General features: G+C 59.8%; 1 protein-coding gene across 3 annotated transcripts; it reads left to right on the plus strand.

Annotated features, from left to right (window-relative positions):
* Nucleotides 1-59: 59 nt before the first annotated feature.
* On the plus strand, nt 60-5,269 carry SLC27A3 (solute carrier family 27 member 3). Of its 3 annotated transcripts, XM_045982340.1 has the most exons (11): nt 153-844; nt 1,137-1,346; nt 1,559-1,717; nt 2,238-2,362; nt 2,573-2,767; nt 2,877-2,967; nt 3,070-3,268; nt 3,480-3,577; nt 3,704-3,834; nt 4,096-4,274; nt 4,859-5,269. In XM_045982340.1, exons 1-11 carry the CDS (start codon nt 253-255, stop codon nt 4,863-4,865), a joined length of 1,986 nt encoding a protein of 661 aa, XP_045838296.1. In that variant the 5' UTR covers nt 153-252; the 3' UTR covers nt 4,866-5,269. The 3 variants fall into 3 exon arrangements, with proteins under 3 accessions (XP_045838297.1, XP_045838298.1, XP_045838296.1); XM_045982341.1 differs by having other exon boundaries at nt 60-844; nt 4,096-5,269; XM_045982342.1 differs by having other exon boundaries at nt 63-844; nt 4,135-5,268.
* Nucleotides 5,270-16,817: the final 11,548 nt, after the last annotated feature.

A 16,817-nucleotide genomic window follows, 5' to 3' on the forward strand; every position in this document is an offset into this window, starting at 1 on the left:
GTGGAGGTGTGAGCCGTCCGCTGTCTGGGAGGGAGCGCACAGGGCGGAGCGCGGCGGTGGGGAGGGCCGAGAGTTCGGGGCCGCCCCCCACGCACCTCCCGGCCTCGGCTCCCCGCCAGTGCAGAAGGGGGGCGGGGGAAGGGGCGTGTGCTGGCGCACGCGCGCTCCCGGGAGGGAGAGCTCTCCGAGCAAAAGCGAGCGGCCCCAGTTTTGGAAAGGGAGCCTCGGGGTCGGGCCTGGGACGAGGGCACCATGGCCGCCCTCCTGCTGCTGCTGCTGCTGCTGCTGCTGCTGCCGCCGCTGCTCCTGCTGCTGAAGCCGCACCTCTGGCCGGGGCTGCGCTGGCTCCCGGCGGACTTGGCCTTCGCGGTCCGCGCCCTGCGATGCAAGCGGGCTCTTCGAGCGCGCGCCCTGGCCGCGGCCGCCGCCGACCCGAGGGGCCCGGAGGGGGGCTGCAGCCTGGCCTGGCGCCTCGCGGAACTGGCCCGGCAGCGCCCCGCACACATCTTCCTCATCCACGGCCCGCGACGCTTCAGCTACGCGGAGGCCGAGCGCGAGAGCAACCGGGCCGCGCGCGCTTTCTTGCGCGCGCGGGGCTGGGGCGCGGGGCCCAGCGGCGGCGCAGAGGCCGAGCGGCCCGCGGGAGTGGCCGGCGCCGCGGCCCCTCTAGCGCCCGGGGACACCGTGGCGCTGCTCCTCCCCGCCTGCCCGGAGTTCCTGTGGCTCTGGTTCGGGCTGGCCAAGGCCGGCCTGCGCACAGCCTTCGTGCCCGCCGCCCTGCGCCGGGGTCCCCTGCTGCACTGTCTCCGCAGCTGCGGCGCGCGCGCGCTGGTCCTGGCGCCAGGTAAGGCCCGGGCGCACGGCCCTGGGGGCGGGGCCGGCCTCGGAAAGGGGCCGCAGAGAAGGGGCGGGGCTCCGAAGGTGGCCGAGCCTTCTCTAGGGGCTTCGGAAAGGGTGCTTGAAGGCTGAGTCTTCGGGTTGGCCGCGGGGTGGAGCCGGGTCGTCGGTCCCCAGAGCGGTGATGGGATGTTCAGACCGTTCCCGCCCTGGAGCGGCGAGGTGGTGGGGAGGGGCGAGGGCAAATAGGCGGAGGGCGGAGAAGAATCCCCCCCCCCATGCCTTCCTGCCTCACCCAGAGTTCCTGGAGTCGCTGGAGCCCGACCTGCCAGCCCTGAGAGCCATGGGGCTCCGTCTTTGGGCTGCGGGCCCTGAAGCCCAACCTGCAGGAATCAGCGACTTGCTGGCCGAGGCCTCGGCCGAAGCGGACGCGCCCGTGGCAGGGCACTTGTCTGCCCCCCAGAGCGTAACGGACACGTGCCTGTACATCTTCACTTCTGGCACCACGGGTGAGCGCCGGCCGTGCCTCCCGAAACCAGGCAGAGGAAGGCGGGAGACGGAACAAGAACTACCGCCTGTTTCCAGGCTGCTGCTCCCCGCCCGCCCGCCTTCCTCAGCTTCCCCCTCGCCTCTGCCTCTTTCTGTGCGAAACCCAGCAGGGGAGGAGGGAGGCAGGGCCCGAAGCTCAGACCCTTCCCCGGTCTCCGCCCGCTGCCCACAGGCCTCCCCAAGGCTGCGCAGATCAGTCACCTGAAGATCCTACAGTGCCAGGCCTTCTACGAGCTGTGCGGGGCCCACCCGGAGGATGTGATCTACCTGGCCCTCCCCCTCTACCACATGTCCGGCTCCCTCCTGGGCATCGTGGGCTGCTTGGGCATTGGTCAGTCTCCCCAGCGCCCCCACCCACCCCCCCCCCCCGTCCTCCCCACCTCTAGTCCTCCCACAGGTGTTTTTTCTAGCAAACATTTATTAAGGCCCCTCTGTGATGTGCTCACCTGGGGACGCTCCCTGAGTCCTTCTGGGTAGGGAATCCGGAGGGAGAAGGAGGCAGGGGCTCCTCTCGGAGAGCTCCTGGTCCAGGGCTGCGGCACCCACCCCTGCAGAACCTGCAGCCGGGCTAGGGAGCCCGTACACTTGGCAGGACTCCAGACTCCCAGGGCGGGTTGGGGAAGGAGCAAATGGACAGAGTTGGGGCTTGGAGCCAGGGCGCAGGGCACTGAGCTCTCCGGGACACAGGCAGGGAAGGAGGCGCATCAAGCCGCCTGCTGCTACACCCGCAGCAGGGCCTTCCCGGGAGCCACACACAGCAGTGAGGGCTGGTGTCTGGGAAGGGGGTGGTCAGGGCGCGCCCCTCAGCCCTTCACCTCACCCTTCTCCACCGCCCCCTCCACTTCCGGCAGGGGCCACAGTGGTGCTGAAGTCCAAATTCTCGGCCGGTCAGTTCTGGGAGGACTGCCAGCAGCACGGGGTGACCGTGTTCCAGTACATAGGGGAGCTGTGCCGGTATCTGGTCAACCAGCCACCGGTGCGTGGGCCGGTGCAGGGGGTGGGCACTTCGTAAGGCGCAGACCGTGCGGGAAGGCGGTGGTGGGGCGGGCTGAGGAGCCTGGGATGCCAGGACGTCCGAGCGAGGTCGCGGGGGGCAGGGGCTTCAGGGGACGGGGAAACGGGACCTCACGTTTGGGAGCCGGCGTCTTGGTGGTGACCCTTCACCGCCCGTCTCTCCTCGCCTCAGAGCACGGCGGAACACGGCCATAAGGTCCGGCTGGCAGTGGGCAGCGGGCTGCGACCCGACACCTGGGAGCGCTTTGTGCGCCGGTTTGGTCCCCTGCGGGTGCTGGAGACCTACGGGCTCACCGAGGGCAATGTTGCCACTTTTAACTACACGGGACAGCTGGGTGCTGTGGGCCGTGCCTCCTGGCTTTACAAGGTGAGGGAGGCCTGGGAGAGAAACGGGGGGTCCTGTGGCAGGTGGGGGCCGGCAGGGAGGGGGCTCACGCCACCGAAATGACCCAGTGCCTGGGTCTCCCTTCCCCCAGCATGTCTTCCCCTTCTCTTTGATTCGCTATGATGTCACCACAGGGGAGCCGATTCGGGATACCCAGGGGCACTGTGTGGCCACGTGTCCAGGTTCGTGCTCAGGCGGGCTGGGCTGGGTGGCGCAGCCGGCAGGGGAGGACCGGGACCGGCCAGTGGGCCAGGCGGCCGCCCCTGACCCCAGTGCTCTGCCAGGTGAGCCCGGGCTGCTGGTGGCCCCGGTCAGCCAGCAGTCCCCGTTCCTGGGCTATGCCGGGGGGCCGGAGCTGGGCCAGGGGAAGCTGCTGAAGGACGTCTTCCGGCCGGGGGATGTTTTCTTCAACACTGGGGACCTGCTGGTCTGCGACGACCAGGGTTTTCTCCGCTTCCACGATCGGACTGGAGACACCTTCAGGTATCCGTGCGTGACCTGGAGTCCTTTCCCAGACACGCAGTCCCTGTGACCCAGAGCCCCCGACCCTGACCCTCACACACACCCAAACCCGGCCCCTCGCCCATCCTCTCCTGTCAGAGCGGCCTCCGCAATGCCTCCCCGGGAGCGTCGGGCTCCCCGCTCTGCCCTCCCCCGCCCACCGCCTAAGGCCCGCACCTCCGCCCTCCGGCAGGTGGAAAGGGGAGAATGTGGCCACAACCGAGGTGGCGGAGGCCTTGGAGTCTCTGGATTTTCTTCAGGAGGTGAACGTCTACGGAGTCACCGTGCCAGGTGCCAAGACATGGGAGGCAGGAGGCAGCCGGCCGGCGTCCCTGACCCGGTGTGACGGGGGCACAGGGAGCGTGAGGCCAGCGGGTGAGCCCCCACAGCAGCTGGCAACCTGTCCCCGCCTCCCAGGGCACGAAGGCAGAGCGGGAATGGCGGCGCTGGTTCTGCGGCCGCCCCACGCCTTGGACCTGGTGCAGCTCTACGCCCACGTTTCGGAGAACCTGCCGCCCTACGCCTGGCCTCGGTTCCTGAGGCTCCAGGTACCTGGCTGCCCCCGCCCACCCCTCAGCCCGCGGGTCCACAGCCCTCGGCGGGCCCCACACCACACGCGGGGACCCGAGGGGACGCTGTCCGGCGCAGAGAGGGAACAGCGCCTGCCCAGACGGGCGTTCCCTCGCCCCCGACATCCCTCTGCCTTCCTCCAGGCTTGTCTCTTTCTCTTCCCTGTCACCCCGTCCCCTAAACCCCGGCCTCGTACCTCCTTGTCCCTGCCTCTTGGCTCGCCTGAACCCCCGGGGCAGGACACGCCTGCCTTCAGCTCCCTTCGTCGCCCTCCTCAGGAGGCTCTGGCCACGACGGAGACCTTCAAGCAGCAGAAGGTGCGGATGGCCAAGGAGGGCTTTGACCCCGGTGCACTGTCTGACCCCCTCTACGTTCTGGACCAGCCCGGGGGGGCCTACCTGCCCCTCACACGGGCCAGGTACAGCGCCCTCCTGGCTGGGGACCTTCGCCTCTGAGCGCCCCCCATGCTCAGCAGCCCGAGGGAGCGACCTTGTGGCTCCGGGGAGTGGCGGGTGGACTGGGGGCCGCCTGGGACCTTTTTGGTACCAGATGCGGAATCACTGTTTCGTAGTAAACGGGGCCGGAGCCCGCCGAGCTCGGTCGTTCCCATACGCACCTGTGCTCTTCCGTGTCTGGGGAACTGCTTCGCCCTGACCCACAGCCCCACGCCCCTCTGCCCCGACCTTCCGGGGCCGGAGCTCTGCGTCTGGACTCTCAGGACCCCCTGTGGCCCTCGTCCTCCGAGGGCCGCTGGTGGTGGATGTCAGGGTGTGCCCTGTGTGCCCATCCCAGCCTCACGCCCTGAGCGCCGGGCAGCTCCGCAGGGGGAGGTGGGGGACGGGAGGGATTGACCCAATGGCACGGGTGGGCCGAGGCACGGAAACGCTGCCGCCCGCGGCCCCACAGCCCCAGGTGCGGCTGGGCCGGAGGAGGGCCAACTGGGCCAAACAAAGGTTTGATCTGGAGGAAAAGGAATCTCTAGACACCCCTCTTCCCTCACAGCCTCTGAGGAAGCCAGTCGCGGGGCCCCCAGCCTGACCCGAGTCCTGCATTCCCAGAGCAGCAGCCTCGCTGGGGACCCCTCAGGCTCTGAGGAGACTTTGAAGGCTTTCCTGGGAGCAAGGCTCACAGTGCGGGTGTGCATGTGGCAGCAGGAAGAGGGGGATCAAGAGGAAAAAGGCCTGTCCTTAGCCTGCAAATGAAGCATCAAAAAATTTCATCATTTAAAAAATGATGAAGCTCCTGCTTCTCCCCCCACCCTTCGGGGTTCCTGACTGGCTCAGTGGAACATCGCACTCTTAATCTAGGGGTTGTGGGTTCGACCCCCACACTGGGTGCAGAGATTACTTAAAAAATTTAAAAACAAGGGTGCCTGGGTGGCTCAGTGGGTTAAGCCTCTGCCTTCGGCTCAGGTCATGATCTCGGGGTCCTGGGATCGAGCCCCGCATCGGGCTCTCTGCTCCGCAGGGAGCCTGCTTCCCTCTCTCTCTCTCTGCCTGCCTCTCTGCCTACTTGTGATCTCTCTCTGTCAAATAAATAAATAAAATCTTGTTTTTTTTTTTAAAAAAAATTAAAAACAAATAAAACCCCTTCAGTTTTGAGCTATGGGTCCTCAACATTTTCGGCCACCTTCCCTTGGGTTATCTTTCTCCCTCCAGGTCCTCTCCCCAGAATGAGAGGTCAGGGGATGGGCCTCGCCAACAGCCTGGGGTCCCGATGGCTAACTCCTGTTCCAAAATATACACATTCCTCCACCTTCCACCAGAAATCCCGGCTCAGCACCAACAAAGACTGAGGTACACACTGAGGCGTAGGTGACGTCACGCACTGACCAATAAATGAGGAATCTGGCTCGTTCCACTCACCTCTCTCAGCCCAGAACAAGAGCAATAGTTACGTGTATGGGGGGTGACAAGGGGGACTGGGTAGGTGTGTCATTGGCTGACGGCCATGCCCTGCAGCTGCCCTCTTAAACAGCTCAACACAGCCGTTTCCCAGGACTCAGTGGAGCCATCTCTTCCCTCGTGGAATCACACACGTTATTTTCTCCACATTCCCTGTTGCATTACACCGACGTCTGCTGTGTCCAGTGTGGTGGCCACTGGCCACAACTGCCTCCTGAGTGCCCAAAGCAAGATGTGCTGTTCGGTGTGAACTACACACCAGGTCTCAAAGACTTGGTACACCCCCCACCAAAATGCATTTTTAAATTTTGTATTTTTATTTTCTATTACTTACACGTTGAAGTTGCATTTTGGATGCACTGAGTTAAATATAATAAAGTTAAACTTGTTTATTTTTACCTTTGTAAATGTGGCTACTAGCAAATTTTAAATTCCATATAAGTCATGTGGTTAGGAATTCTGTTCCAAGGCTCAGAGCAGGTGACCGCGATTGGCACTCGTGTTCAAGATGCAGCCTCAGGGCCGCCTGTGGGGCACCGGTCATGATCCTGGAGTCCCGGGTTCGAGTCCCGCATCAGGCTCCTTGCTTGGCCGGAAGTCTGCTTCTCCCTCTGACCTTCTTCCTTATGCTCTCTCTCCCGCTTGCTCTCTCATTCTCTCTCATATAAGTAAATAAAATCATTTTTTTAAGATTTTATTTATTTGACAGACAGAGATCACAGTGGGCAGAGAGGCAGGCAGAGAGAGGAGGAAGCAGGCTCCCCTCTGAGCAGAGAGCCTGATGCAGGGCTCGATCCCAGGACCCTGAGATCATGACCCGAGCCGAAGGCAGAGGCTTAACCCACTGAGCCACCCAGGCACCCCTAAATAAATAAAATCTTTAAAAAAAAAGCAGCCTCCGTACAGACGCGATCAGCAGTAGTAGAAACTGACAGCTGCAGAAAAGCGGATCCAAAAGAATTAAGTGTCCCACTCACCACAATTAAAAATAATAAATCCGGGGCGCCTCTCTGCCAACTCGTGATCTCTGTGTCAAATAAATAAATAAAATCTTAAAAAAGTAAAACGAATAGATCTTAAAAGAACTAGGTTACTCTGCGAGGAGAAAACCCCTGGAGCAGAACGGGAAGGGCCGACGACAGCTCGCGCAGACCAGGGGCTGCGCCTCCAGCACTTCCGCCTCCGAGCCGCGGGAGCGGAGGGCGGTGCAGACGGCGCCTGGCCCCGCCCCGCCCCGCGCCTGGCCCCGCCCCGGCCGCCGCCCCGCCCCGCCCCGCCCGGCTGCGAGCCGCGGCGCCGGGGCCTGCACCGCCAGGGGCTAAGACGGGTTCTGCGCCGCGCGACCGAAGAGACGAAAGGGGACTGCGCGACGAGTGAAGACCACGTGGGCTTCCGAGGTCTGCGGCCGCCTTCCCGCACCGAACCAAGGCGGGCCGGCGTGACAGACCGCCGGCCCAGGGCACCTACTCCGCTGGCCCCGACACTAGCCTCTGCCGCGGGGCGCACGGGGTCACCGCCCGCCTTAGCGCCCAGCTCTCTACCCAGGGCCGCCTCCCACGACCCGCTGGGGAAAGGCCGGAAGCGCCGGCAGCGCGGCGACTTCCGGGCGCCCACCACCCCACCCCTCTGCGGGCTCCCTGGGAGCGCTCGCCCTCACGGCGCAGGCGCCAGTTGGCGCCCACGGCCGACCGCCTGGCACGTGCCCGGGCTCGAGGGAGGTGGAGCCGATCTGGCCAGTGGGAGGAGCCCTCCCACGTGGGCGGGGCGAGCCGGAGCGCCTTCCGACCGAGAGTGGCGCCTGCGCACTGGTGCCCCGCGCCGCGTGGGGGCTCTCCCTCGGCGGTCTAGGAAACTGGAGGAGGAGCGGGCGGGGGACCCCGTGTCTGCAGCTCTCTCCTCTGGGGCTCTGGGGACAAAAGCGGGGAGTGGGTTGAGCCTCTGCCTTTTGGCTTTGGCTCAGGTCCTGATGTCAGGGTCCTGGGCTGGAGCCGCCCGTGGGGCTCGGTGCTCAGGGCAGAGTCGGCTTGTCCAGCCGCTCACGCGTGCGCGCGCGCTCTCAGATAAGGGAAATCCTTTAAAACGTTTTTGGCTTTTTTGCAAATTCTCTTTATTATCTGCTGCATTTTTTTAAACTGTCTTCGTTCCGGTTACCATACAGGGATGTTCTCGTGGTTGCAAGTGTCCGGTGTAGTGACTGAGCCCTTCCATCCATCACCGGGGCTCATCGCCACCGGCGCCCTCCTCTCTCCCCCGCCTTGGGGCCACCACTGTGTCCTCTGTGTTAAGGGTCTATGAGAAGGGGCGCCTGGGGGCTCAGTCCTTAAGCGTCTGGGGCTCAGGTCATGATCCCAGGGTCCGGGGATCGAGCCCCGCATGGGCTCCCTGCCCGGTGGAAAGCCTGTTTCTCCCTCTCCCACTCCCCCTGCTTGTGCTCCTCTCTCGCTGTGTCTCTCTCTGCCAAATAAATAAAATCTTCTTAAAAAATCATGTAAGAGTCTATGAGAAAATGTTTAAAATTCAGATCAATGCATATACCATAAAATGTGTGGTATTTACTTTGAAAGTGTAAGGTGCAGGGTTTTTTACTATGTTCATAAGTTTGGACAGCGGAGGCGTTATCTAATTTAGAACATTGTCATCAGGGGCGCCTGGGTGGCTCAGTGGGTTGAGGCCTCTGCCTTTGGCTCGGGTCGTGGTCCCGGGGTCCTGGGATCGAGCCCCGCATCGGGCTCTCTGTTCAGCAGTGAGCCTGATTCCTCCTCTCTCTCTCTCTGCCTGATCTCTGCCTATTTGTGATCTCTGTCTGTCAAATAAATAAATAAAATCTTTAAAAAAAAAAAAAGAACATTGTCATCAACCCCAGAGGAAGTCCCTACCCATCACTCATCTCTCACTGTTCCCCCTCACTGTGGTCCCTGGCGATCACCAATCTACTTTCTGGGTCTCCGGATTTGCCTCTTCTGGACATTTCGAATTAATACACTCAGAATAGGTGGTCCTTTTTTTTTTTTTAGGTTTTTTTTTTTTTTTGGACAGACAGAGATCACAAGTAGGCAGAGAGGCAGGCAGAGAGGAGGAGGAAGCAGGCTCCCTGCCGAGCAGAGAGCCCGATGCGGGGCTCCATCCCAGAACCTGGGATCATGACCTGAGCCGAAGGCAGAGGCTTAACCCACTGAGCCACCCAGGCGCCCCTTATTTTTTTTATTTTAATAATTTATTGAGGTAAGGGACTTCATTCCTGGGTGGCTCAGTCAGTTAAGCTTCTGCCTCCGGCTCAGGTCATGATCCCCCTGGGAGGAAGTCCCACATCAGGTTCCCTGCTCAGAGGGGAGTCTGCTGCTCCCCCTGCTTGTGCTCTGTCTCTCTCTGAAAAGAAATAAAATATTTTAAAAGTAATTTATTGAGGCACGATTCACATAGCATAAAATGAACCATTTGAGGGGAGCAATTCGGTGGCATGCAGTTCACTCTGTGTGTGTGCAGCCGCTGTCCCTGTTGTTCCCACGTATAAGCCCCATCCACTCAGCGGTTTCTGTTACCATCCCTCCATCCCAGCAACCACCGATTTGTATTCTGTCTCCATGGATTTATCTATTTTGAGTATTTTGTATCAATGGAATCAGGTAACATGGGACCTTTCGTGTCTGGTGACTTGAGTTAGCAGCAGGTGTCTGTGGTCCACGCCCACTGCGGTGTGTGTATCAGAACTTCATGCCTTTGTATGGCCCATTAATATCTACCGGATGTAAAATAGGTGATGGGTGTTAAGGGGGGGCACCTGTGACGAGCACTGGGTGTTGCACATCAGTGATGGGTCACTGACTTCCACACCTGAGGGACACCCGGCTGGCTCAGTCAGAGGAGCACGTGACTGAGTTTGTGCCCCACGCTAGGTGTAGAGATTACTAAATAAATAAATAAACGAACTTGTGAAAAATGTTCTACAACAGAAACTAATATTACACCATATGTTAACTCCCTGGGATTTAAATAAAAACCTGGAAAGGGAAAAAAAGTCTCCCAGCTTAAAAAATATATATGTTCTATTGGCCGTACAGACCACAATTTGTGGATCCATTTCTTCGCTGCTGGAATTTGGGCCGCTTGCTCTTCCAGGCTAGGGGAATACTGCTTTAAGCAATTGTGTACAAGTTTGTGTGCAGGCTTACATTTTCAACTCTCTGGGCTGTGTATTTGAATGGTAGCGCTGCGTCTCATAGAAGCTGTGTGTTTTTTTACTTTGTGAGGAACCGCCAAACTTTTCCACAGTCGCCGCGCCATTTTCCATTTCCACCAGCAGTGTGGGAGGGTTCCAACTTTTCTACGTCTTCGCGACACTCGTTACTGTCTTTTGACTGTAGTGATCGAGTAAGTGTGATATGTTACGTTACTGTAGTTTTTGATCTGCTCTTCCCTGATGGATAACAATATTGAGTATCTTTTCAAGTGCTTACTATGTGTATATTTTCTTTTGAGAAATGTCTATTCAAATTCTTTCCTTATTTTACAACTGGGTTGTCCTTTTATTGTTGAGTTGTGAGGGGTATATCTGTAGGTCTGTAGATACAGATATGGAATCCAAGCTCCCTATCAGACTTACGGTTTGCGCTTCCTTTATGGCGTCCTTTGAAATACAAAGGTTTTAAATTCAATGAAGGGCAGTTTCTCTATTTTTTGTACAGAGATAATATTGCAAGAATTAATTTTTCCTTAAGAACAAGTAAAGATACAAAGACACGTTACATTTCATGCCGTAGTGTACTCGTTATAGTAGCGCTGACGTTAATTTTGGAACTATTTTATGGCCTGTTACATAATAATACACATACTAGGAGTCACCGTTTCCAGAGCAAGAGAAAAAAAGACGTAAGTAAAGAACAAAATTAGTGAAGTAAAAATCTTGGCAATGTTGCTGAAAAAGCCTAGAGACAGTCTGGCAGCCCTTAGGTCTGCTGGTGAGACTCCTCGCAGAACAGGTTGATTCCCTGGGCGAGGCAGGAAATACTCAGAATGGGCCTCGGGGCATCTTGTGCCAGAAAGCAAAGGTACCAAAGAACAGCGGAACAGCAAAAGAACACAGAGCTCCTACTGCCTAAAATAGGGCAATCGGAATGTCAAAAAGATAATAAATGCATTTGAAACCTTGAATATACAAAATGTATCAGGTCAGAGTGACAGTAAACTGAGCGAGGATAAAGGGAGAGAAACACTTTGGGTAGGGGTGCCTGGGTGGGTCCCTCGGTTAAGCGTCTACCTTCAGCTCAGGTCATGATCTGGGGGTCCTGGGATCCAGTCCTGCATCAGCGGGGAAGCTGCTTCTGTCCCACCCTCCCTCCCTCCCTCCCTCTGCCACTCCCCACTGCTTGCTCTCTCTCAGATAAATAAAGAAAACTACCCATTGGATAAAGCATCAGCTCCTTGCTCTGAAAACTGGCAACTAAAAGAAAGAACTAGACATCTGTCCCTGTGAATTCCAGGTCCTGTGTGGATTGTATCTCAGACTGACTAAGTTGTCCCCGATGATGAGGAAAAAGCTCTTTGCAAAGACGCTCCAGTTAGTAGGTGATAAAGGGAAGACCACAGTGGAAAATCACTTTGCAACCCAATGAAACCACTGTGGCAGGCGATTCCCAACGAATGCAACCACTAGACCAGGCTGGCGGGGGTTACACTGAGGGGTCAGGCCGCCCCCAAACATCGCAGACCTCCCGGAGGCTGCGGTCCGGCACACAGCAGCCCCTGTGCGGGTCTCTTCTCTAGCAGCGGAGCCCAAATCCAACCGAGCTTCTAGGGCCCGCACTAACTTGTAGAGGGTTATGTTCCATGACCCCGAGGACGGCGACAGCCGGACTGCGGGAATTCCAGAAAACGTGCCCATCTCTTCAGCTCAGTGACACATGGCAGGGGCTGGGAGCTGGGCCGCCTGGTTGGCTCAGTGGATAGAACATGCCACTCTCGATCTCAGGGTTGTGAGTTCAAGCCCCATCCTGGGTGCAGAGACTGTGGAAAAAGAAAATCCTGAGGGGCACCTGGATGGCTCAGTCGTTAAGTGTCTGCCTTCGGCTCAGGTCATGATCTCAGGGTCCTGGGATCGAGCCCCGCATCAGGATAGAGCCTGCCTCTCTGTCTACTTGTGATCTCTCTCTCCGTCAAATAAATAAAATCTTTTCTAAAAAAATCAGAAGGAAAAATGTAATTATGAATATATAATAATAATGAATATAATATTGAATATATAAAAATGGATTATATTTGTTTTTATACCAATTAAATTATAAAATACAATTGTGTGTGTGTGTATTTAAGTAAGTTTTCCTTCCAGCGTGGGTCTTGAATTCACAACCCTGAAATCAAGAGTCAGGCTCTACTGACTGAGCTATCCAGGCTCTCCTATAAAATACAATTTTAAATGTTTTTTGTGTGTGTTTTTTTTTAAAGATTTTATTTATTTCGGGCATCTGGATGGTCAGTGGGTTAAGCCTCTGCCTTCAGCTCAGGTCATGATCTCAGGGTCCTGGAATGGAGCCCCCCATCGGGCTCTCTGCTCTGCAGGGAGCCTGCTTCCTCCCTCTCTCTGACTGCCTCTCTGCCTACTTGTGATCTCTGTCTGTCGAATCTTTAAAAAGAAAAAGATTTTATTGATGTAACAGAGAAAGACACAGTGAGAGAGGGAGCACAAGCAGGGGGGTGGGAAAGGGAGAAGCAGGCTTCCCGCCGGGCAGGGAGGGCAGTGCAGGGGATCATGACCTGAGTCAAAGGCAGAGGCTTAACAACTGAGCCACCCAGCCGCCCCTTGTGTGTGTGTGTGTGTGTGTTTTGTTGTTGTTTTTTTTTAAGATTTATTTATTTATTTATTTGACAGAGATCGCAAGTAGGCAGAGAGGCAGGCAGAGAGAGAGGAGGAAGCAGGCTCCCCGCTGAGCAGAGAGCCCGATGCGGGGCTCGATCCCACAACCCTGAGGTCATGACCTGAGCCGAAGGCAGCGGCTTAATCCACTGAGCCACCCAGGCACCCCCCTTGTGTGTGTTTTAAAGGTTTATCTATTTATTTTAGAGAGCGTGTGCGCAGGGGTGAGTAGGGGAGGGGGCATGCGAGCCTGGCGGGATGACGGGGGAGGGGCTGGGGGAGAGAATCTCCAGCAAACTCCCCGCAGAGCACAGAGCGCGATGCCCCTCAGGACCCTGAGATCATGGCCTGAGCCGAAGCCGGAGCGGGAGGTTCACCAGCGGAGCCGCGGCCGCAACCGTCAACGCGTTCACTGAGGGAGGCCGAGAGCTCGGGAAGTCACTGCAGGGGCCGCGGGCAGGGGCGGGGCCGCGGGCAGGGGCGGGGGCCGCGGGCAGGGGCGGGGCCGCGGGCAGGGGCGGGGCCGCGGGCAGGGGCGGGGCCGCGGGCAGGGGCGGGGCCGCGGGCAGGGGCGGGGCCGCGGGCAGGGGCGGGGCCGCGGGCAGGGGCGGGGCCGCGGGCAGGGGCGGGGCCGCGGGCAGGGGCGGGGCCGCGGGCAGGGGCGGGGCCGCGGGCAGGGGCGGGGCCGCGGGCAGGGGCGGGGCCGCGGGCAGGGGCGGGGCCGCGGGCAGGGGCGGGGCCGCGGGCAGGGGCGGGGCCGCGGGCAGGGGCGGGGCCGCGGGCAGGGGCGGGGCCGCGGCTGGGGCTCTGGGGTACAGCCTCCGGGGGCAGAGCCAGTTCCGGACGAGCGGACCCCTCCGCCCCGGCCCAGACGCAGCCGAGAGTCCCCGGGGCCGAGCGGGGCTGGGACGGGGCGCGGCCGGCCTGGGGCGCACGGGGTCCGGGGGGCGGGCGGGGCTCGGGGTCGCCTTGGTGTCGCCGGGGGCGGCGGCGGCGGCGCGTCTGGGGCGGAGCGGAGAAGCGGAGCCCGGAGGAGCCGGTGCCGGGGACGGGCCGGTCCCGCGCGTCTGCGGCTCCGGCCACGAGGGGCCCCGCGGCACCGCCGACTCGGGCCCGGGTGGCCGCGTCCCCAGCCCGCGGACGACAGGTCACCGAGGGTCATTCCACCGAAGACGGGGCGGGCAGCGCGTGTCTCCGGAAACTGAAGGCACAGGGTGGGGGTCAGGAGCTGCTCCCCGAGGGCAGAGAGAAGCCTGCCGGGTCCTTCCCGCCTCCGCCTCAGTGCCGGGAGGGTCCCTTGTCCCCAGAGGCTCAGAAGCTTCGGGTATGCCAGGACAAAGACGCACCTGTTGGGAAAGGTCAGGGAAGGAGCTGGGGTCTTCCCCAGGGGCTGGAGCTGAGGACCAAGGCCCCAAACCATTGGCCACTGCTCACACACTCCCCAGGGAGAGGGTGTGAAGCCTCCAGGATCCAGTCTCATCCCCTTGGGGCCAGCGACTCACCTCTCTGATGCTTGCTTTTCCCTCCTCCATAAGCACTTGCCTCCCGCAGGAGGGTTCTAGGTGGGTTCGGGCAGGTGGAAAGGCTCAGCAGTGGCTCCTGGGGCCCAGGCTCTGTCTCCACCACCAAGAGTCAGACCCGGAGCACAGCCTCCTTGGCCAAGGTCAGTCCATTCCAGGATGGTCTCGGCCGGAACGAGCGAGCATGAGAGGCGATCGGAGGGGTGCCTGGCCTGGAGTCGGTCCTAGGTGTCTTGTTATGGGATGGATGGATGCAGAAAGGAGATAGGAAGAAAGGAAGGAGGGAGGGAGGGAGGGAAAACTAATGTAGGTCTCAAGGGTAATGTAGGTCTCAAGGGTTATTTAAAGATGTGCAAGACTCTGTATCATTCTTGAGAAACTTTCCCTTTAGAGACACAAAATTTTGTATGAGATGTTCTTTAAAAAGGACATTAAGAGGGGCACCTGGGTGGCTCAGTTGGTTAGGTCGCTGCCTTCAGCTCCGGTTGTGGTCCGGGGATCCTGGGACTGGGTCCCACATCAAGCTCCCTGCTCGGCAGGCAGTCTGCTTTTCTCTCTGCCTCTGCCTGCTTGTGTTCTCAATCTCTCTGACAAATAAATAAAATCTTAAAAAAAAAAAAAAAAGACATTAAGAAAGGGTTTAAGATAAGCTACAAAGGAGGCGCCTGGGTGGCTCAGTGGGTTAAATCCTCTGCCTTCAGCTCGGGTCATGATCTCAGGGTCCTGGGATCGAGGCCCACATCGGGCTCTCTGCTCAGCAGGGAGCCTGCTTCCCCCTCTCTCTCTCTCTGCCTGCCTCTCTGCCTACTTGCCATCTCTGTCAAATAATAAATAAAATCTTAAAAAAAAAAAAAAGATAGGCTACAAAGTTGCATAAAATACAAAGTGCAAAATTAGAATGCCGGGACTTGGTAAGGGAAAACAAAGGTGTATTTTCTGAAAGTTTGTAGCCATGCTCCGGGGCGAGGACGGGGCACACGGCAGCCCCCACTGATTGGACAAGTCACCTAGTGAAATGGGAGACAGTGGCATAAATGAAGACTTGGTTTAACCCCAAATAGCAGTGAATTTCAAACACGTTTCTACCCCTCCTGAGCTGCGGGGCCATCACTGCGTTCTCAGGAGGCCCTGGCTTGCTTTCTGGGGGAGGGTCTCCTGCCACGCCGAGCCGGTCCCCTCCTTCTCCTCGAACCTTAGCCCCGGGGTCTCCTGGCACAGCACCTGGGTGAGTCGTGTTCTTTCTCCAGGAACCGGGAGCGAAGCAGCAGCTGCCCAGCCCCGCTCTGAGGCCTTTTGAGGACTGGGAGCAGAAGCTTGTCCTGGGCGCAGAGCCGGGCAGCTCCGTTCCCCGTTCCAGCTCGCTGCTCCCCTCACAGCAGGGTCCTCACGGCTACCGCGGGAGCCGGAGGTCCTGTCCGGGCCTCAGAATCCGATGCCCACCACGCGTCAGACAGTGGGGCCGGAGTGCACGGCCACCAGCCACCTGGGGCCACACGTCTCCTGGAGCTGCGAGGTACACAGCCGTCCTGCCCCGGGCCATCAGAGCCCCCGGCCCTCGGCCCTCTCCTGGCCCAGACCACGGGCCTCCCTGCGGACGGCCGCTCCATCAGAGGGGTGAGGGCGTGCAGGTCCTGAGCGCTCGGAACCTTGTGATTTCCGAAGCGTCTGGCCCAGGGGAGTCTGTGTCTGTGCTGCTAATTGGCTGGGCCCCGTGACCGGCGCCTGGCACAGGGCGTCCCGCTGGCAGGTCCAGTTCCCAAGGCCGGCCTGGAGGGCCCTGGGCTTGGTCTCTCCCAGTGGGAACCTGCACGGGGAGAGGGACAGGTAGGAGGGGACAAGACACAGGGCCTCACGGGGCCGCCTATCCATCGGCCAGCACCGCCCTCCCCTCCACTGCCCTAACCCCACCAGCTTGTCTGGTGGCCACAGTCCTTGTTCAGGCCTCCCCGCAGCAGCGCCATGGTCACCGGTGAGGCCTAGGGCGTCCCCAAGCCCCAGCTGGTCTGGTTGAAGAATGGGAAGGTGCGGAGTCTTGGGGGTAACATTTGGTTGGGCCATGACAACAGGTGCCCCAGGTTCCTGTGCCCAAAGTGGGTGCCTTTGACGCCGCAGGCGCGCATGCCCGCCTGCACCGAACACGCCGCCTCCCTCTGAAGCCCTCACGAAGTCTCGGCAAGTGGCCCCCAGGCAGCTCCGCTCCCGCGGCTCCACTGAGGCAGGGCCCACAAGGGAGGCAGGGCCTGGCCCTGGACAGATCCGTGGCCTCGGAGAGAGACAGTCCCCTCCTTAGGGCCCACTAACCGGGACAGGGGACTCGGCAAGAAGGAGGCCCCAGCGGGTGTGGCTTTCCCTTGCACAGGGACACTGGTGGGGCTTCAGCAGAGGGCAAGGCCATCAACCAGCGCAGGCTCCAACCAGGCCAGTGGCCGCCTGGCTGTGACAGGGGACCCAGAGCCACCCAAGGGTTAGGGTTAGGGTTAGGGTAACCCTGACCCACGGGGGCTGCCAGCGACTGCCCTGTCCGTCTCTGCCACTCCCCTTGCCCCCAACCGCAACGTCCTTGACCATGTGCTGAACCTCAGGCCTGTGCCAGGTGGGGCGTGGGTGGGGGGACAGGAATCCCTGGCCACCTCTGGGCCTGGAGGCACAGGGCACGTCCCTTCTAGTCCTCGCAAGCCTGGACCTGTCTG

The sequence above is a fragment of the Meles meles genome, chromosome 17 (assembly GCF_922984935.1).
Source record: "Meles meles chromosome 17, mMelMel3.1 paternal haplotype, whole genome shotgun sequence".
Classification (NCBI taxonomy): Eukaryota; Metazoa; Chordata; class Mammalia; order Carnivora; family Mustelidae; genus Meles; species Meles meles.